Source organism: Ambystoma mexicanum, chromosome 9, assembly GCF_040938575.1.
Source record: "Ambystoma mexicanum isolate Mex_15411 chromosome 9, UKY_AmexF1_1, whole genome shotgun sequence".
NCBI lineage: Eukaryota > Metazoa > Chordata > Amphibia > Caudata > Ambystomatidae > Ambystoma > Ambystoma mexicanum.
In genome coordinates, this window is record NC_090931.1 from 1,061,846,927 (window position 1) to 1,061,861,553 (window position 14,627).

Below are 14,627 nucleotides of genomic sequence, written 5' to 3' on the forward strand. Positions count from 1 at the left end.
CTCACGAGTCAACCGTTCACCCTAATCACTGATCATGCCCCTCTGACTTGTTTATGGAGAGCCAAAAAGACAAATCAGAAGGTGATGAGGTGATTCCTTATCTTACATGTCTACACATTTTCAGTACTTAATCAAGCAGCACATGACCAGCCCAATGTGGACTCGCTCAGCAGTTATCCCCTTGTTAATCTTTGGGACCAGCCAGAAGAGCAGGAGATATGTGATGAAGTCCCATATCTGGTTCTAGGACAAAGCAAAGTTGTGACTCGTGCCTGGTGCTACACCAAGCCAGCAGATGTTGGACATGGGGGAGGAATGGAGAGGATCCCTTGGTCACCCCATCTTGGTTACTGATATCTGGAAGGGGAAAATCACAGTTCTCTACCTGAGTCCAGTCCCAGAAGCTTGGACCCTTCCCACTCCCAGTAGTGTGACTTAGCTCTGATACATTGGCCGCTTTGCAATCCCCTTTAGACTTTGCACCATCTCCCCAACTAAGAGAGCCTGAAGCGATCAATGAACAGATCCAAATTCATAGCATTTAAAAGAAAGACTTTTCCTTTAGGGAAAGTGTTTCCCTGTACTTGCTGAGGGTAGATATAATGTAGATACTATTACAAACTTACTTGACACATAAAGTGTGCAGATCCCACATTAAAATCTGCAGAACTGCAGCTACAGTGCAGAAATTTCACATGTTCCCAAATGCTTAGAGCCTAGCGTAGGAAGTCACTGACAATGTTCCCGAGCAAGGGAGTCTCCCAGGAAACAATATTATCAAATCTTCACCCACTCACTTAAGCAAAATATTGGCCAAGTTTTATTCAGTGTGTTCCAAACATGCCTTGATAACATCAAGATGTTCAGCAAAGGACAAGCTGCACCCAGTATTGGGAGGAGATAGAAAGTAAGATGGTGGATGGGACACCTATACACTTGGCCCTGCCCCTGAAACCAAAGCAGCCACATGTACACATAGAGAGGCCACCCAGTCACAGCCCTCCCCAAATCATCAGTCACATGTGCAGATGCTCACCAAGAGAGTGACACAGGGGTAGGAGGGAGCATACAATAAAAACACCCAGATACAGGCAGGCAGTATGGCCTTTTGGAGAAGGTTGTGGCGAGTAGCGAGACAGTGTTGGAGTATAAAAGGCAGTCATAGGTGAAAGGGGATGAAGAGAGAGAAGGAGGTGGTAACATCAGATGAGAAGGAAGTAATATTAGAGGAGGTGGTACCATCAAACAGTGAGGAGGTAACATCAGAGTAGAAGTAGTAATATCACAGGATCAAGTGGTAACATCAGAGGTGAAGGGGAGAAGGTCAAAGGAGGAAGTGGTAATCTTGGAGGAGATGGCTATAAGGGAAGAAATAGCAACATAACATCTGACGGAAAGAGCGAGGGTGACTCCTTAGTTAATAACAGGAAGGTACAAAGAGGCCTGCTTGGCCTAAGGCATTTTGAGAAGGAGGAATGAGGAATGATCTGATGACAGAGGAGGAGTAATCAGGCCAACAGGAAGGAAATCCCGAGACTAGAGAGAAAGTTGAGCCCAGCAGTCAACCTCTGGACAATCTGCAACACTACTGGGAAAGGTAAGACGACATCCCACCCAGTGAGAGGGACTACATTTATTTTCATTCCATTTTGTTGACCTGTGTTTCAATAAAGAGCTGTGAATCATTCCTCACATGTTCAGTCTTTTGTGCAGCCGATGTTGGCCTTCTGACAGTCCCCTCCATGCAAATGTCAAGATTTGCATGAAGTAGTGTAAAAGAAAAATGTTAAAACGGGCATAAGCACTGTAAAACCTTTCTTTTATACTTTGTTTTACAAAAGTGTAAATATCCTCTTTCATTTATGCAGAGCAGCCAGCATTTCAAATGGATTCCTATGGAGTCTGACTATTTTTATCAAGTTTAAAAACAGATACTCCATGGGAATCCATTGGTTTTACATCAACATGAAGATGTGTCTGGCATAAAACCAGGTGGAAAACCTTCAGACGATCCATAAAAAATATCAAACAAATGGGTAAACCTAAAATAATTATTTTATGGCAGCTTTTGAAACTACCAGGAACTCGAAATTTAGTCCCGAAAAGTATTACTGTCTTAAGTACATTGTGAATACTATCTTTTATGTTCACTTTTTCAAGTGAAGGAAAGAACTACTGGTTTCGAGTTTGTTATACTTTGTATTACTTAAATACTGTTCTTCCAACATTGCCATTCAATGGTGTTTAGAGACAATGATTGTATAATTGACACTCTTTATATCTCAGAACAGAAAGAAGACGGTTTTGGATTGGTTTAAGCAAAAGAAGCCCTTCATCTGGAGGCTCATGGGAGTGGTCAGATGGATCACCAGTAAGTACCATAATTGCTACATATTCCAAGTTTTCTACAATGGGATAGAGTTTAAAAGACTACGTGTGTACATATACTGCTGAATATGGAAGTGATTTGATTGTTAAATGTTTCTCTGAGTAGAAATCCATTTTGAATAATGTTCTTCAGAGGCATAGCTGTTTGCAACACATTTGACATGTTTCCCGAAAGAAGCCTCATACCAAAGGATGTATGTTATGTTATCTTGCTTTTTTATAATGCCCCCTGCCATATGTTATGGCATCGAAGCGCTGTGGGCGGGTCTCTCTTCTGGGGAACATGGTCCAAGTGGCTAAAGGAAGGAGAATAGCACATGCAGCAGTAGTGTCAGAGAGGAAGAGATTATGTGGATAGTTGGAGGTAAAGGGAGGATAGATAGCTGGCTTGAGAGGTCTTATATGGACTTGAGAGGACCATATGTGTACAGCTGGACAATACTTTTCATGGGACTCAGCTGTATTCTACGGGGTGCAGCGCAAAGATAGGGGGGATAGCAGGAGAAAGGTTGGAGTAGAGCGATGGAGCAAATCTGGCGTTGCTAGCCTAGTCGTGCTTGTATATAACAGACACTCAGGAGTAGACGCTGCCAGATAGCTGGGCCACATTTTTGTATCATGGGCGCAGCACGGAGGGAAGGAAGCTGGGCAGGGTGACTGAATGCCTGTCGGTGGCTTATGACTGCAATGTCTCCGATGCAGCGTATTTGCACAAGGAGTCCTATGCCTGCAGCTGCAGATTAATGTTGGTGTATTTTCACCCAGATGAAGTAAGTTAATGGATACACATGAACAAGCAGGACATACACAGGGACCTAGAATTGCTGCGCCACACAGATAGGAAGCACTTTTAAGTATAGGTTGACATAATTGGAGGAGGGCAATGTAGTTTATGAAGTGAAAATGAAAAAATTGAATATTGTCTTTCTTGCAGTCCGGTGTATTGGTATATTTCCACTTGCTGCAGCATGAGCAAGGCCTGGAGATGAAGGAGAAGAGGGAGAAAGGAGATGCCATAGAGTAAAGCTGAGGTCTTAGGATAATATAATGGTTTGTGCCAAGAGACTAGTGAAGAGTGAGGGGGAACGGAAGGGGAGGCTCTCCATTCCATAGCTTTGCATAGATCAATAGTCCTGTAGGTGGGTTTGCTTTTGAAAAAAGTTATCAGTTCAATGCTAAGTCATGATCAAACCTCAGTCGAGGTTAGGTCTGGCTTTACAGTATTTAATTGATTGATTGATTGATAGGTTATTTATAATGCACCTACACACAAGTGTTTCAAGGCGCAACCAGGCAGGGAGGGTAAAACAGGGGAGATCAAGACAAACGGTCTTACTGGGCCTAGTATCATTTAGATCGTGAAAGTGTGCAGACAAGAAGTGCAGGGGAGAGGAAAGGGGAGAAGTGCACCCATCGCAACAGTGTCCTGAGATAAGTGCAAGGAAGGCACGGCCTCCAAGGCGAACAAGCCCCAGAAGTGCAAGGAAGGCCAGATGGCAGTGCAGGAGGGCCCTAAGCAAGTGGTAGGGACTGGACAGGGGGGGTCAGGGGACAGGTCTCCTATATGACTCGGAGGAGACTAGGCAGCCAGTTAACGTAACTGAGCAGGAGGAAGGGAAGGATAGCAGAAGGAAGGCAGATAGAAAAGGAGGAGGGGAAAGGTTAGTAGGAGAGAGGCAGAAAGAAGGACGAGGAGAAAAGGAAGGTCTTGAGGATCTCCAGAACTTTTTTTAAAATTGTGTTTTAGTTCTATTGAACCTTTCACAAATGTATATACAATTATGGAGGTCCGGCTCAAGGCCATTCCAGAGGGATGACCCTGCAGAGGAAAGAGATCTACCATCCAGTTTCTGCTTGGAGAAGCGACTCGTCAGCAGAGAATTGGAAGTAGATGAGCAGAGAGGTCTAGAAGGAAGGCACTTAGGAAGAGAGCGTTGGAGATAGTACAGACCCCAGACCCAGATAGCCTTGTGGACAATGCAGAGGGTCTTGAACTTGATCCTTGCAGCCACAGGGAACCAGGGGAGGGATTTCAGAGCCGGAGAGATGCAGTCCCTGGGCTAAAGGCCAAGGATAAGTCTTGTGGTCCTGTTTTGGATAAGTTGGAGAGGGCGGAGAGTAGAGTTAGGTAGATTGAGAAAGAGGCTAGGTAGACTGAGAAAGAAATATGTACAATTATAATTATGTTTGTCATACCTCTAGTACCCCACCTGTAGTGTACTACAAATGGCTTTCATGACAAATTGCTCAGCTTTGTGGACAGATTTTGTACTCTTCTCTCAACCAATCTATGTTTGATCGAATTAGCACTGACTGCATATGCACTGCTGGAACGACTGTCATACACACCCTCCCTTTAACTCCCTTTTACTGAGCCATTTCTTTGTCAGTTTTGCCTCCTTCCTACTCCTTCTTCTTCTTCCCTCGCAACTACTCATTTTTTTTCATTTCTAGCTAGAAATAATATTCTGGCATAACCCTGGCAGGGCACAAAGCCCCAATATCCAGACAAGGCTCAGTATTATACAATCACTAGGTAGTGACTTGTGCTGTATAAAAAATATTAAGATAACATACCATAACATAGTAATTGAAATATATTTTCTATACAACAGACCTAGATATGACTCTACGTGCATCTTCAGAGCTTTGTATGTTTTGTGGACCACTAAGAAGCCATTCCATGTAAAATCTAACAGCATATATAATGATTACTACTCTCGATTCAGCCTATGGTGTGACATGGAAACACATTATGAGACATTTGAAAGCAGATGCTTACTACCTGAGATCAGGGCTGAGTGCCCTTATGACCTATTTATACTTTAGATCACATTGAATGTGAAATACTGTTTGAATGCCTCTGTAGGTTTTCTGAGTTCGAAGGCACAGCAATCGTCTGGATTAGGTGGAGACTGTTGCCGTTCAAAACCACCAATTTCATTCACTTTGTACCTGACCCCTTTGTTTGTTTTTTTAAACCTTTAACATTGATTACCACGTGTACGCAGATGAATGTTAACTTACAAGCAGGATCTGGGGATCATCGACTATTGATGGACTATCTTTTCAAGTGTAACAATGGCTGCACCAAGCCTGGCTCTGCCTAAACTGATCAAAGAAACAATATTCTTGGGTCTAGTCAATCCTACTCCTCTTCCCTATCACTGGGCTGACCGATTATACTCACCACCCAAAGGTTTGTAGCCTTTTCATGAACTTTGATTATGTCCTCTCTCTTGGCAAACAAGTAAACACGGTCATAAAACATATTTCATAAACTCCTTCAACTTAACACATCCCCTATCCCACAACTGAATCAGAAAATAACTTTAGGGTTAGCTATGGTAATATCATGCTGGCAAAACTGTAACTCTATATATCCTGAGTTCCCAGCACATCACAGAGTAAGCTCAAGAGGGCCCAAAGCCATAGCGAAAGCCTCAACTTGGCCTTTGGTACATTTCTCACATCACACTCATACTTAAGGCCCTTCACTAGCTACAGGTCAAGGAAAGAACACAATTTAAGATAATGTGTTGTAATGAATCAGGAGTAAGACTCAGACACAGAGGCATTGTGATGATTGCTATAGACGTTTATTAAAGTAAAGGAATGGGTGGAGAAAGACCTATCTCACCCGATCACTATGAGGGGTTTGCCTGCCTCAATGATACTAAAGGATGTCAGTGTCAGAATTTCCAAAAATAAATAGTTCTCCGTCCTGTTTCCAAAATCCTATCCTGGCCCTTACAAGCTAAACTCAAAGAAATGCGCAAAGGGATAAAGTCTTTCAGCTTCACATCTGTAGTTTTTCCAATGTTCGCACACAAAGTAAAAAACATGGTGTACAAACAAACAAATGATCAAAGTTCCACAAAATTCCACAATCCTCAGGAGGGGGGCTTCTCTCCCCCTGAGTTACTCAGCTTCTTCCCAGCTTAAAGTCACAGTTATTTTCCCAGCATATGTTATTAACCAATCCTTGCCCTGGATTCCACACACCCACAGGGTTCTTTTCTAATCTGTGCTTTCCACACTTTATTCACCTTTTCAGCCAAAGAGGTATGGTTCCCTTCCCTTGGGTGTCACACTTCCCATAGGCCCATAAGGAATTGTCCCTACTTTCATGGGTTCACAGTGCATGTTGTCCTTTTAGTGGGGTGGGCAGAGATGTACACATTAGGCACATGTTTGAAGTTCCGGCCCATGGGAGTGTGAGCAATGAATAAGTGACCCTGAAGCCCATTGTGAAAGATTGGCATCTTCGGATAATATCACTTGCCATGTTTGCTTTACACTTGATGCCCAATAACTGTCTGTGCATCAAGTGTAAATCAAAGACAATTGTTGTTCCTTGGATAGACTGGCCTACATTAAATGCAGGCAGGGATGACCTTTGCTCTGGCAGCTCCTTGGGTGAAACAAAATTTGGCACCCCTGGCACGCGCACGGGAGCTGAGAGCTTTTCACTTAAATAAGGCCATCCCCTGCTTTGGGAGGGCTTAAGCCTCCCACTTTGAGGAGGTTGCAGGAAGAAGGCAGCACTCTGCCTTGATGTCTGAGTGCTAAGCCGTGGACTCTGATGGGAAAGGGAGACTACCAAGATCCTGTGAGATTTCTCACCTCGGAGAGCAGACTATTTACATTTAAACATTCAACATGGCAGCAGACAAAAGCTCACCCTTCACAAATAAATTGAGTCTGGCTCCATCACTGTGCCAGCTCAGGGAGACACCCTTTGTAAAAGAAAAGCTCACGGCATCAGCACAGAAAGCTCTTCTGTCCTGAGGACCAGGGCTGACCCAGGAAACTCCCAGGTCTGCTTCAGAAGATGTGCACGAGATGGAATACAGAAACAGCCAGCCTCACCAAATTAATATATATGTCTTGCAATTTACAGACATTTTTAGTTTGGGCTATTGGGTGTCGCTTACGACACCTATAAGGCTAAACTATTTGCTAAGATGATCTGGAAAACCCCAGTTTAAGCAGAAACGGGAGGCCGGGAATCCTGCACTCAATAATGGAAATAGCTAAAGGGAATGGCAAAACCTGCTTTATTAACAATCCAACATAACGCAGGGACAGCATACAAGCATTAGGAATCTCGCATCTCTCTCAGAGTTCTCTTGCAAAACAACGGATTATGAACCAAAAAAACACATCACTACTGACATCATAATATAATCTTGGTTGCAAAAACCAATGAGGTGAAGGGATTGGTTAAGGGAATTGACTATATGTACAATATATAGCGGTTAGTCTTCTAATTGGATGTTACATATCTGATGGCTCCAGCTGAGACCACCTCTAAATTGATAATAGTGAATACATGTCATCTCTACAATATGTGATTGGTTAGTGCAACCTGTACTGGGCGGCAGAGCATTGGGAGATTTCATTGGTTGGCATCTTACTGACAAACCTTGGGTAATTGACAGCTCCTCAACGCATGAGCCCGGATGGGAGTGGGGGAGAGAGGCACAGGAACTGCTTTCCTTTCAATTAAAAAAGATACTATCCCTCATTCCTAGGCCATGAGCCAGAGCATGCTCTTTGTAGTTAACCTTGCCAGGCGCCTCATTCTGAGGACCGCATTCTGAATTATTTACCCTGCGTTTATAGGTAGTTTACCTAATATAAGTGCAAGTGTTATTACTTTCTTGGCCACTAGGGACATGGTTGATCCTTTAGCTTATAATTATTCTGCACATGGCATTCAAAGGCTGGTTGTTCTTTAATTAATCTTAGAAAAATATGTATTGTGTCTTGAGAATTATTATCTTATGTTCTCTCCGAGCCACCCAAACCCTCCCTAATTTCTCAGTAACCTTGGCTGGGTCCACGCATCTACTGTCTGCACCCTGCACAGGTCTGGTTTTCAGTAGATTCAGCAGCTTCGATCTTCCTGGAGTCTCAAGGCCTCCTGTTCATTTAATGTGTGCTGTGACTTTCATTTTGGAAAAGATGGCCCCCCGTTACTATCGTGTTTCTCTCTGCACTACTCTCTGCACTTGCACGTTCTAAATGCTCACAAGGCCTAGAAGGACCGCCTATATCTTTCATTGTTATATTTGCTTTTCTTTCCCATGTTCCCTCCCTACTATCCTGTGGACGCTTTGAAACACAATTTACTTGATGTATAAGCGCCTTACAAATGCACAATAAATAAATTAAATTAGTGAACTATATACGTATATAATATGTGTTGCAATCAGCATATACATCGCTTGTTATGTTCTTCGTGTATTTGTGGTTGCAATCAATATCCTTCATGTATAAATGCATATTTGACCTAGTGTCCATGTTTCTTCCTGGTGAGTGCATATTTGCTTCGTGTCTATTCCATGTACGTGTGTCAGTTCACAGTGATTTTGTTTATTCTTGCCCTCTTTAGTACATTAAATCCATTTCCTGCTGTACCTGCCTGGGATACGGCCTGTATGGTCGTCTTAGTGAGTAACGTTTTTCACTTATGCGATATTGGGGTGAGCGAGGGACCAAAGCAATGAAAGCTGTATTCATCTACCTGTAAACATATTGCAATAGACTACAGATAGGGAGGATTGGCATATGAGGAAGGACACACAGTGTATAGGTGTTGTTTGGTTATGAGCCCACCCATTGACTGCCAAAGGGCCATTCCAACCCATCTGTGTCACTCCCCGCCCAAAACTTCTCTCTTATGGGAAATCTTTGTGCTCGTTTTAACCAAGCCTTACCATCAGACTTTGCAGTCGAAGTGCCTGCCAGGGTTTTTTCAAAGCAGTCTTTTGAGCGTTAATGACTTAATTGGAGTTGTTGCTGGTATCATAAAATGTCTTACCAAGCCTGCCTTCAGCCACTCAATTTATAAGCACTCTGCGTGTCCTTCAGTGAAGTCCTGTTAAAAAGCCCAAACTAACCAGGGCTGGACAAGCAACAGTTGTAAGGAATGGAAGTTCGACACGGAAGCTCAGCCTCCATCGTCCCCACCACCATTCTTTGGGCCATCGAGGAGTGGGGGATCCGAAAGCAATTGCTGGTGGCCCCTCTTACCTACAGCTTTGAAAACCTGCATGTTTATGTTCATAATAAAAAGCCATTGATCTGGCATAGTCTTAGGATTTAAAATGCAAAAGGGTAGTTGAAAAATGGTAAACATGTTTTTTAGGCCACAAGCCAAGTTTCAGTTGGCAAGTTTTTTTTCACATCCCGGGAGCACATATCTGATCACAAAATCCATGTATCACAAGGAATGGGAAGAGTGAATTCAGTGCAACCTACGTAAAGGACTTCTATTAGGGGAGGGAGCTGCGGGGTGCATAAATTATAATGGGAGAACACGTTTCCTACTGAAAATTGAATTAGTGATTTCACTGGTTTTAGCTTTAAGATTGGATAGCTTGATGAGTTCCACTGTTGAACTCTACTAATTTCCCAGAATATTACATACCCCACTCCAAAGAGCTAAAAGACGGGTGAAACCTGTCTGTGATTAATGAACAGTTTTGGAAATGTCTGTCTTTGACCAACAAATAAAATAAATACAAATACAAATACAAACAGTGCACAATTAAAGTGCACCAGCCTACAATTTGTGAGGACTAATGTTTCTTTAGTGCATATGTGCATACCTTCCGCTCCACCCCCTGTGACCTCACCCTGTGGCAAACCCTGGATGTAGCAATAGAGAGGATGTTAAAACTACAGATTATCACAGGACAGTTATAAGGTCCTCTGCATAGCAAAACAAAGAAAGGCAGCCAGCAGGGAAGCATTAACCCCAAATGGCCACCTAAGAAAAACTATTCATCTTTCTTGTCAAATTCGAAGGGTGGGGCACAAAGAGTAAAGTCCCATTCTAACTGAATAGCTTGAAAGAGCCTGACGCCAGGCCTGATTCTGAATCAACTTATTATCCCATTTCATAATCTTCAGTTCCAGAGTCTGGAAATTCATGAGGCACAGACTCAGAATCCATAGGCTTCCTCTGGGTCAGAGTCATGCCCCATTATTACCATGTGCGTAACCTCACCAGGCTGGTTGCTTGGTGACAGAGCATAACTGGTTTCTGGAAGTATTTCTAGTTTTTGGAGTACAGTAGTGGCTGTTGCTGGTGCAGTGGAGTCTTTAGGAAGGTCTGGTCGGACCCCTTCCATAAAGCCTGCCTTCACTCCCGTTACCCTTCCCTGCACAGAGCAACATTAGGCCTGACGCTGGGGATGTGCAGCACACAGAAACTGTGTTTGTTACAGATTCTATTCAGGTGAAATGTGTGCACATTGCATTTAATGCAGGCTGCAGTTTGACATTCTCACCACAATTCCCCCTGCCAGGAACCTTCCTCATTTCATGTAGGTTTTGGCTTTCTTTCAGTGACTGGTGTGCTTTTTCCGCAAAGGGTACAGGTAGAGAGTAAGGTTTGCCTATTTAGGGCAGGCAGACCAGATACTCCACTTCAAGAGCTTCTTATATAAAATCATCTTGACTGTTTTATCTTTCTATGGCCTATCATTTTTGGCATTCCAAAATACTCGATATTGATGCTATTGTGGTCTAGAATGTGCCTAATGCTACGATAATATGTTATTATATCACTTGTTTATGTATAGGGCTTCATGCTTGAACCCTCCCACTTCTTAGTGCTGTAACAACATTGGAATTACTACCAAATGTAATGGTACTCAATTTATCAACCTCAAAAGATTGAAGGGATGTTTAGGCGCTGGCCAGATTTATACATGCCCAGATTTATGCCACTATCCCCACCAGCCTTGGGTTATAGAAGTCAAGCCATACCCCGGCTCCTGCAGAAGCAACATACTCAGTCACTTCTCAGTCCCCGCTAATATCTTCCTGCAATTAATCCAAAAAGGTGTTTGCATTATTAGGGCTATAAAATTCAAATGTCTGTGCCCCTGATTACTTTCAATTTCACCGGGAATAAAGGAACGCCCTCAACCCCTGTTCCACAAGAGCACTCTGAATAGGGTGAAATTCTCTCCTACTATAATTAGTAGTAGCACTTATTTCAGGGAAAGGGAAAACTCTCATCTCACCATACAACTGCATATCAAAAATGTTTGTCCTTTCAGCATTGCATCTCAATTGAACAATTATAGTCGTGCCAGCACCCTTCAGAAGCCCAGGTACACCTCCACTAACAATGCCCCTTTGTAAGCTGATGAGGACTAGTTACAAAGTGTCTAGCTCAGAACTGAACACCCTTTATAGTCAGGTGGAATAGGCACTGATCCACCAAACTCCCATGGAGAATCATTCCAGCTCATACACAATGCCCTGTGGTGTTCTCCAACCTCTGCAAGTGTGTGCAGCTCCTTATTTTCACTGACCAATGAAGATGTAACAGTTGTCAAATGTGTATCTCATTCATTCTCCAAGAATGTTATCTGCACTATAGTTGTTTTGTGTTCCACCTTGTTCTTCTGGCCCGCCAGCTGTAGCACATCCTCATTTAGCTTGGCCTCAGTTTTGGGAATAGCCTTCTCAATCTTGTAAAGCATCTCCATAATTGCCTCTCCCTAAGGGAGATTAATTTTGAGGGTGTACCAGCAGCATCTTGGTCTTCGCTCTGCCGGGATCTCCTTGTGGCAAGAACGTTCAATTTCTTAGACTCCCTGTGAACTTACCTTCTAGACATCTTGCCTTAAAACCTCAATACGGGAAACTACAATTTTGTCTATTGATCTCCTTAAGGTTACTTCATAAGGGCTCCGTTCTTGGGAAAAGAATGCCACTGCCAACTGCCCGCCTCCGCACCACAGCAGCTCCTCCATCCCCTAAGAAAACAAGGTGGTCGTGCCCTGGATCCAGCTCCAACACCATCTACAAGCAACTGGACCGCTGAACAGCAACATCGAGAGCAACCCTCAAGCATTCACAGCCTGTGCTGTTCAGCCAGAAGTCCTGGTGCTCTGCAGCAAGAAGTAACTATTACTGGGGTGTGGGTTATCTGGCACAGCCAAGGCCTCGCATTGGCAACCAGAAATCAGTGCCATATATCCAAGCCGTGGGGCTGATGCCACACTGTTATGCTATAGATCTGGTCAAGCTCCCAAAAATGTATCACCAGGCTCAGAACTCTCATTCCTTCAGATCCACACTGCCAGCATCCAATGTATCCAAACACTGACAACGTTCAGAGCAGCTGCGGCAATCTGTGCATGGAGCTTGCCAGTAGAGCAACCACCCTTCTGGCATCAAGGCCTAGTAATATGCCTCTCACCTCTTGATAATCCTATGTAGCCTTTGTTTCTATGGATAGCATGTTGTGGTAGTGGCAAGGAAATTGCCTATTCATGCCCATCTTCCTCATCAGGAGACTATGTAAATACTTACAGTCACTCTCAATATTCAATCTGACTCCCCTCAATTGAACGAAAAAACAGACCAAATCAAAAAACATCCTTCATATTGGGAAATTTCTCACAACATTTGTGATTTTCTCATTGTGCCCAGAAAACAATACTATTCTCCTATATGCATTTTCATATGTAAAATCTAAATTAAATCTGTATTTAGTCATCACGCCTTAGTTTGTTTATCATTGATGAACTAATTTCACCCATTCTGGATGTCCCACCATGAACACTTGAAAACCAGATACAAATGTAATCATTTGCTTGGAAAATTGGGGTGAATTATGGGAACCATATACCAATATCTTGCCTACTCGATTACTTATATAAAGGTATTGCGGCGAACCATAAGAAGGACTTGGACCAACGATTGGCATATTTTTAAGGCTCCTAACTTGTCCTATTACTTTGAGGGATATTGCCTACCTATAAATTAAAACTAATGGTGCTTGTCAAGAAAACAGTATTTGACCCATAATCCTATCCAACTACTCTGGCCCAACCACTTTGGAACACTGAACTAAAAAGAGAGGCCAGAGCAATGACCACTAGCTTAGGCTTCTGCCTGACCCAATCACTTGGATGGTCTGTCAATAGCTCTAAGTTCATTAATATCTTTCTTTTATTTTTTATTTTTAATAAACGTTTTACGGTTTATTACAAACCTTTCATGATTCATTTCCTCCCACAAAAAAGAAGGAAAGAGAAAAAAACCAGCAACCAATCCTTACATATTCTTTAAAAACCTTAAGAGACAAAAGCGGGGGGACAAAAGTAAAAAGGAGCCACAAGAGGATAAACAAAATACATTATGGTTAACCATCATGACAATCCCGTTAAATCGCAGGAACCTTCTCCCTTTCACTCCTAATACCCTGTTCCATAGGGATATCAGTCCCGATCCCCTTCCCTCTTCAATAAACTTCAATAAACTTCAATATTTTTAGTACCACAGGTACCCTTTCTCCCAACAAGGACCCATCCCACCATTCCTCGCTTGTTAAGGTCCTATACTCCGAAACTACGTCACTTAGAAACTTCTTCCTCGTCTCAGTTAGGGCCTCACAAGCCAACAGAAGGTGTTTTGTTGTTTCTACCTGAGCCTTACAGTACCTGCAATAGAGGGCGACAAAACAGCCTTATCCCTTCTGGTCCACAGAACTTATTTTGTGGGGAGAATTTTTAGCCTTAGCCTTAAAAATACATTCCTCTGTCTATTCGAGGGTAATTTTACCAGGTACTTTGGGAGTTGATTAATGGCCCTCTGCTCCATGATAAGATTGATGGTTACTTTATATGATGATCTTACTTCCATGGTCTCAATCCAATTTAGCCTTCACTGCCTTCTCAGCAGTATCCATCCATCCTCTCGCCTCTCAGGCTCTTTGCAACAACCTTGCCTCTCACTTTATCTCTAAAACCAAGGACATCTTGTCCACACTCTCCTCCGCTCCCGCTTCTCTCCCTTTTCCTTCTCTACTTGTTGCCCCACCCTCAGCTACCCCCTCCCTCTTTCCTGGCCTTTCCTCTTTTCTCCACTGATGAGGTCCCTAGACAAGTCTGTTCTATGAAACCCTCATCAAAACAGGTCCATCCCTGTTCCTCTAAAACCATTAAGGACCACATTGATACCCTTGTTCCGGTCCTTGCCGATTTCTGAAACCTCTCCTTTGCCTCTGGATCTTTCCCCTTCCCTCTGAAGCACTCGCTTGTGCATCCTCTCCTCAAGGAACCCACAGCTGATACTTCTTGTCCAGCTAACTATCGTCCAGTTTCCATTACTCCCTTTCTGTGTAAGCTCCTGGAAAAGCTTGCCATCTCCCATCTTAACCTTCATTCTGACTCTGTTGGCTCCTCTCCATGACCACCAATCTG

General features: G+C 43.2%; 1 protein-coding gene across 2 annotated transcripts in view; it reads left to right on the forward strand.

Moving 5' to 3' along the window:
- The window catches only part of PLA2R1 (phospholipase A2 receptor 1), a 1,951,179-nt gene that overhangs the window by 882,517 nt on the left and 1,054,035 nt on the right, over positions 1 to 14,627 (forward strand). For both annotated transcript variants that reach the window (XM_069616352.1, XM_069616351.1), the window contains one exon: positions 2,287 to 2,371. In XM_069616352.1, the coding sequence (XP_069472453.1) occupies positions 2,287 to 2,371 (85 nt within the window). The remainder of the gene's footprint in view (positions 1 to 2,286; positions 2,372 to 14,627) is intronic.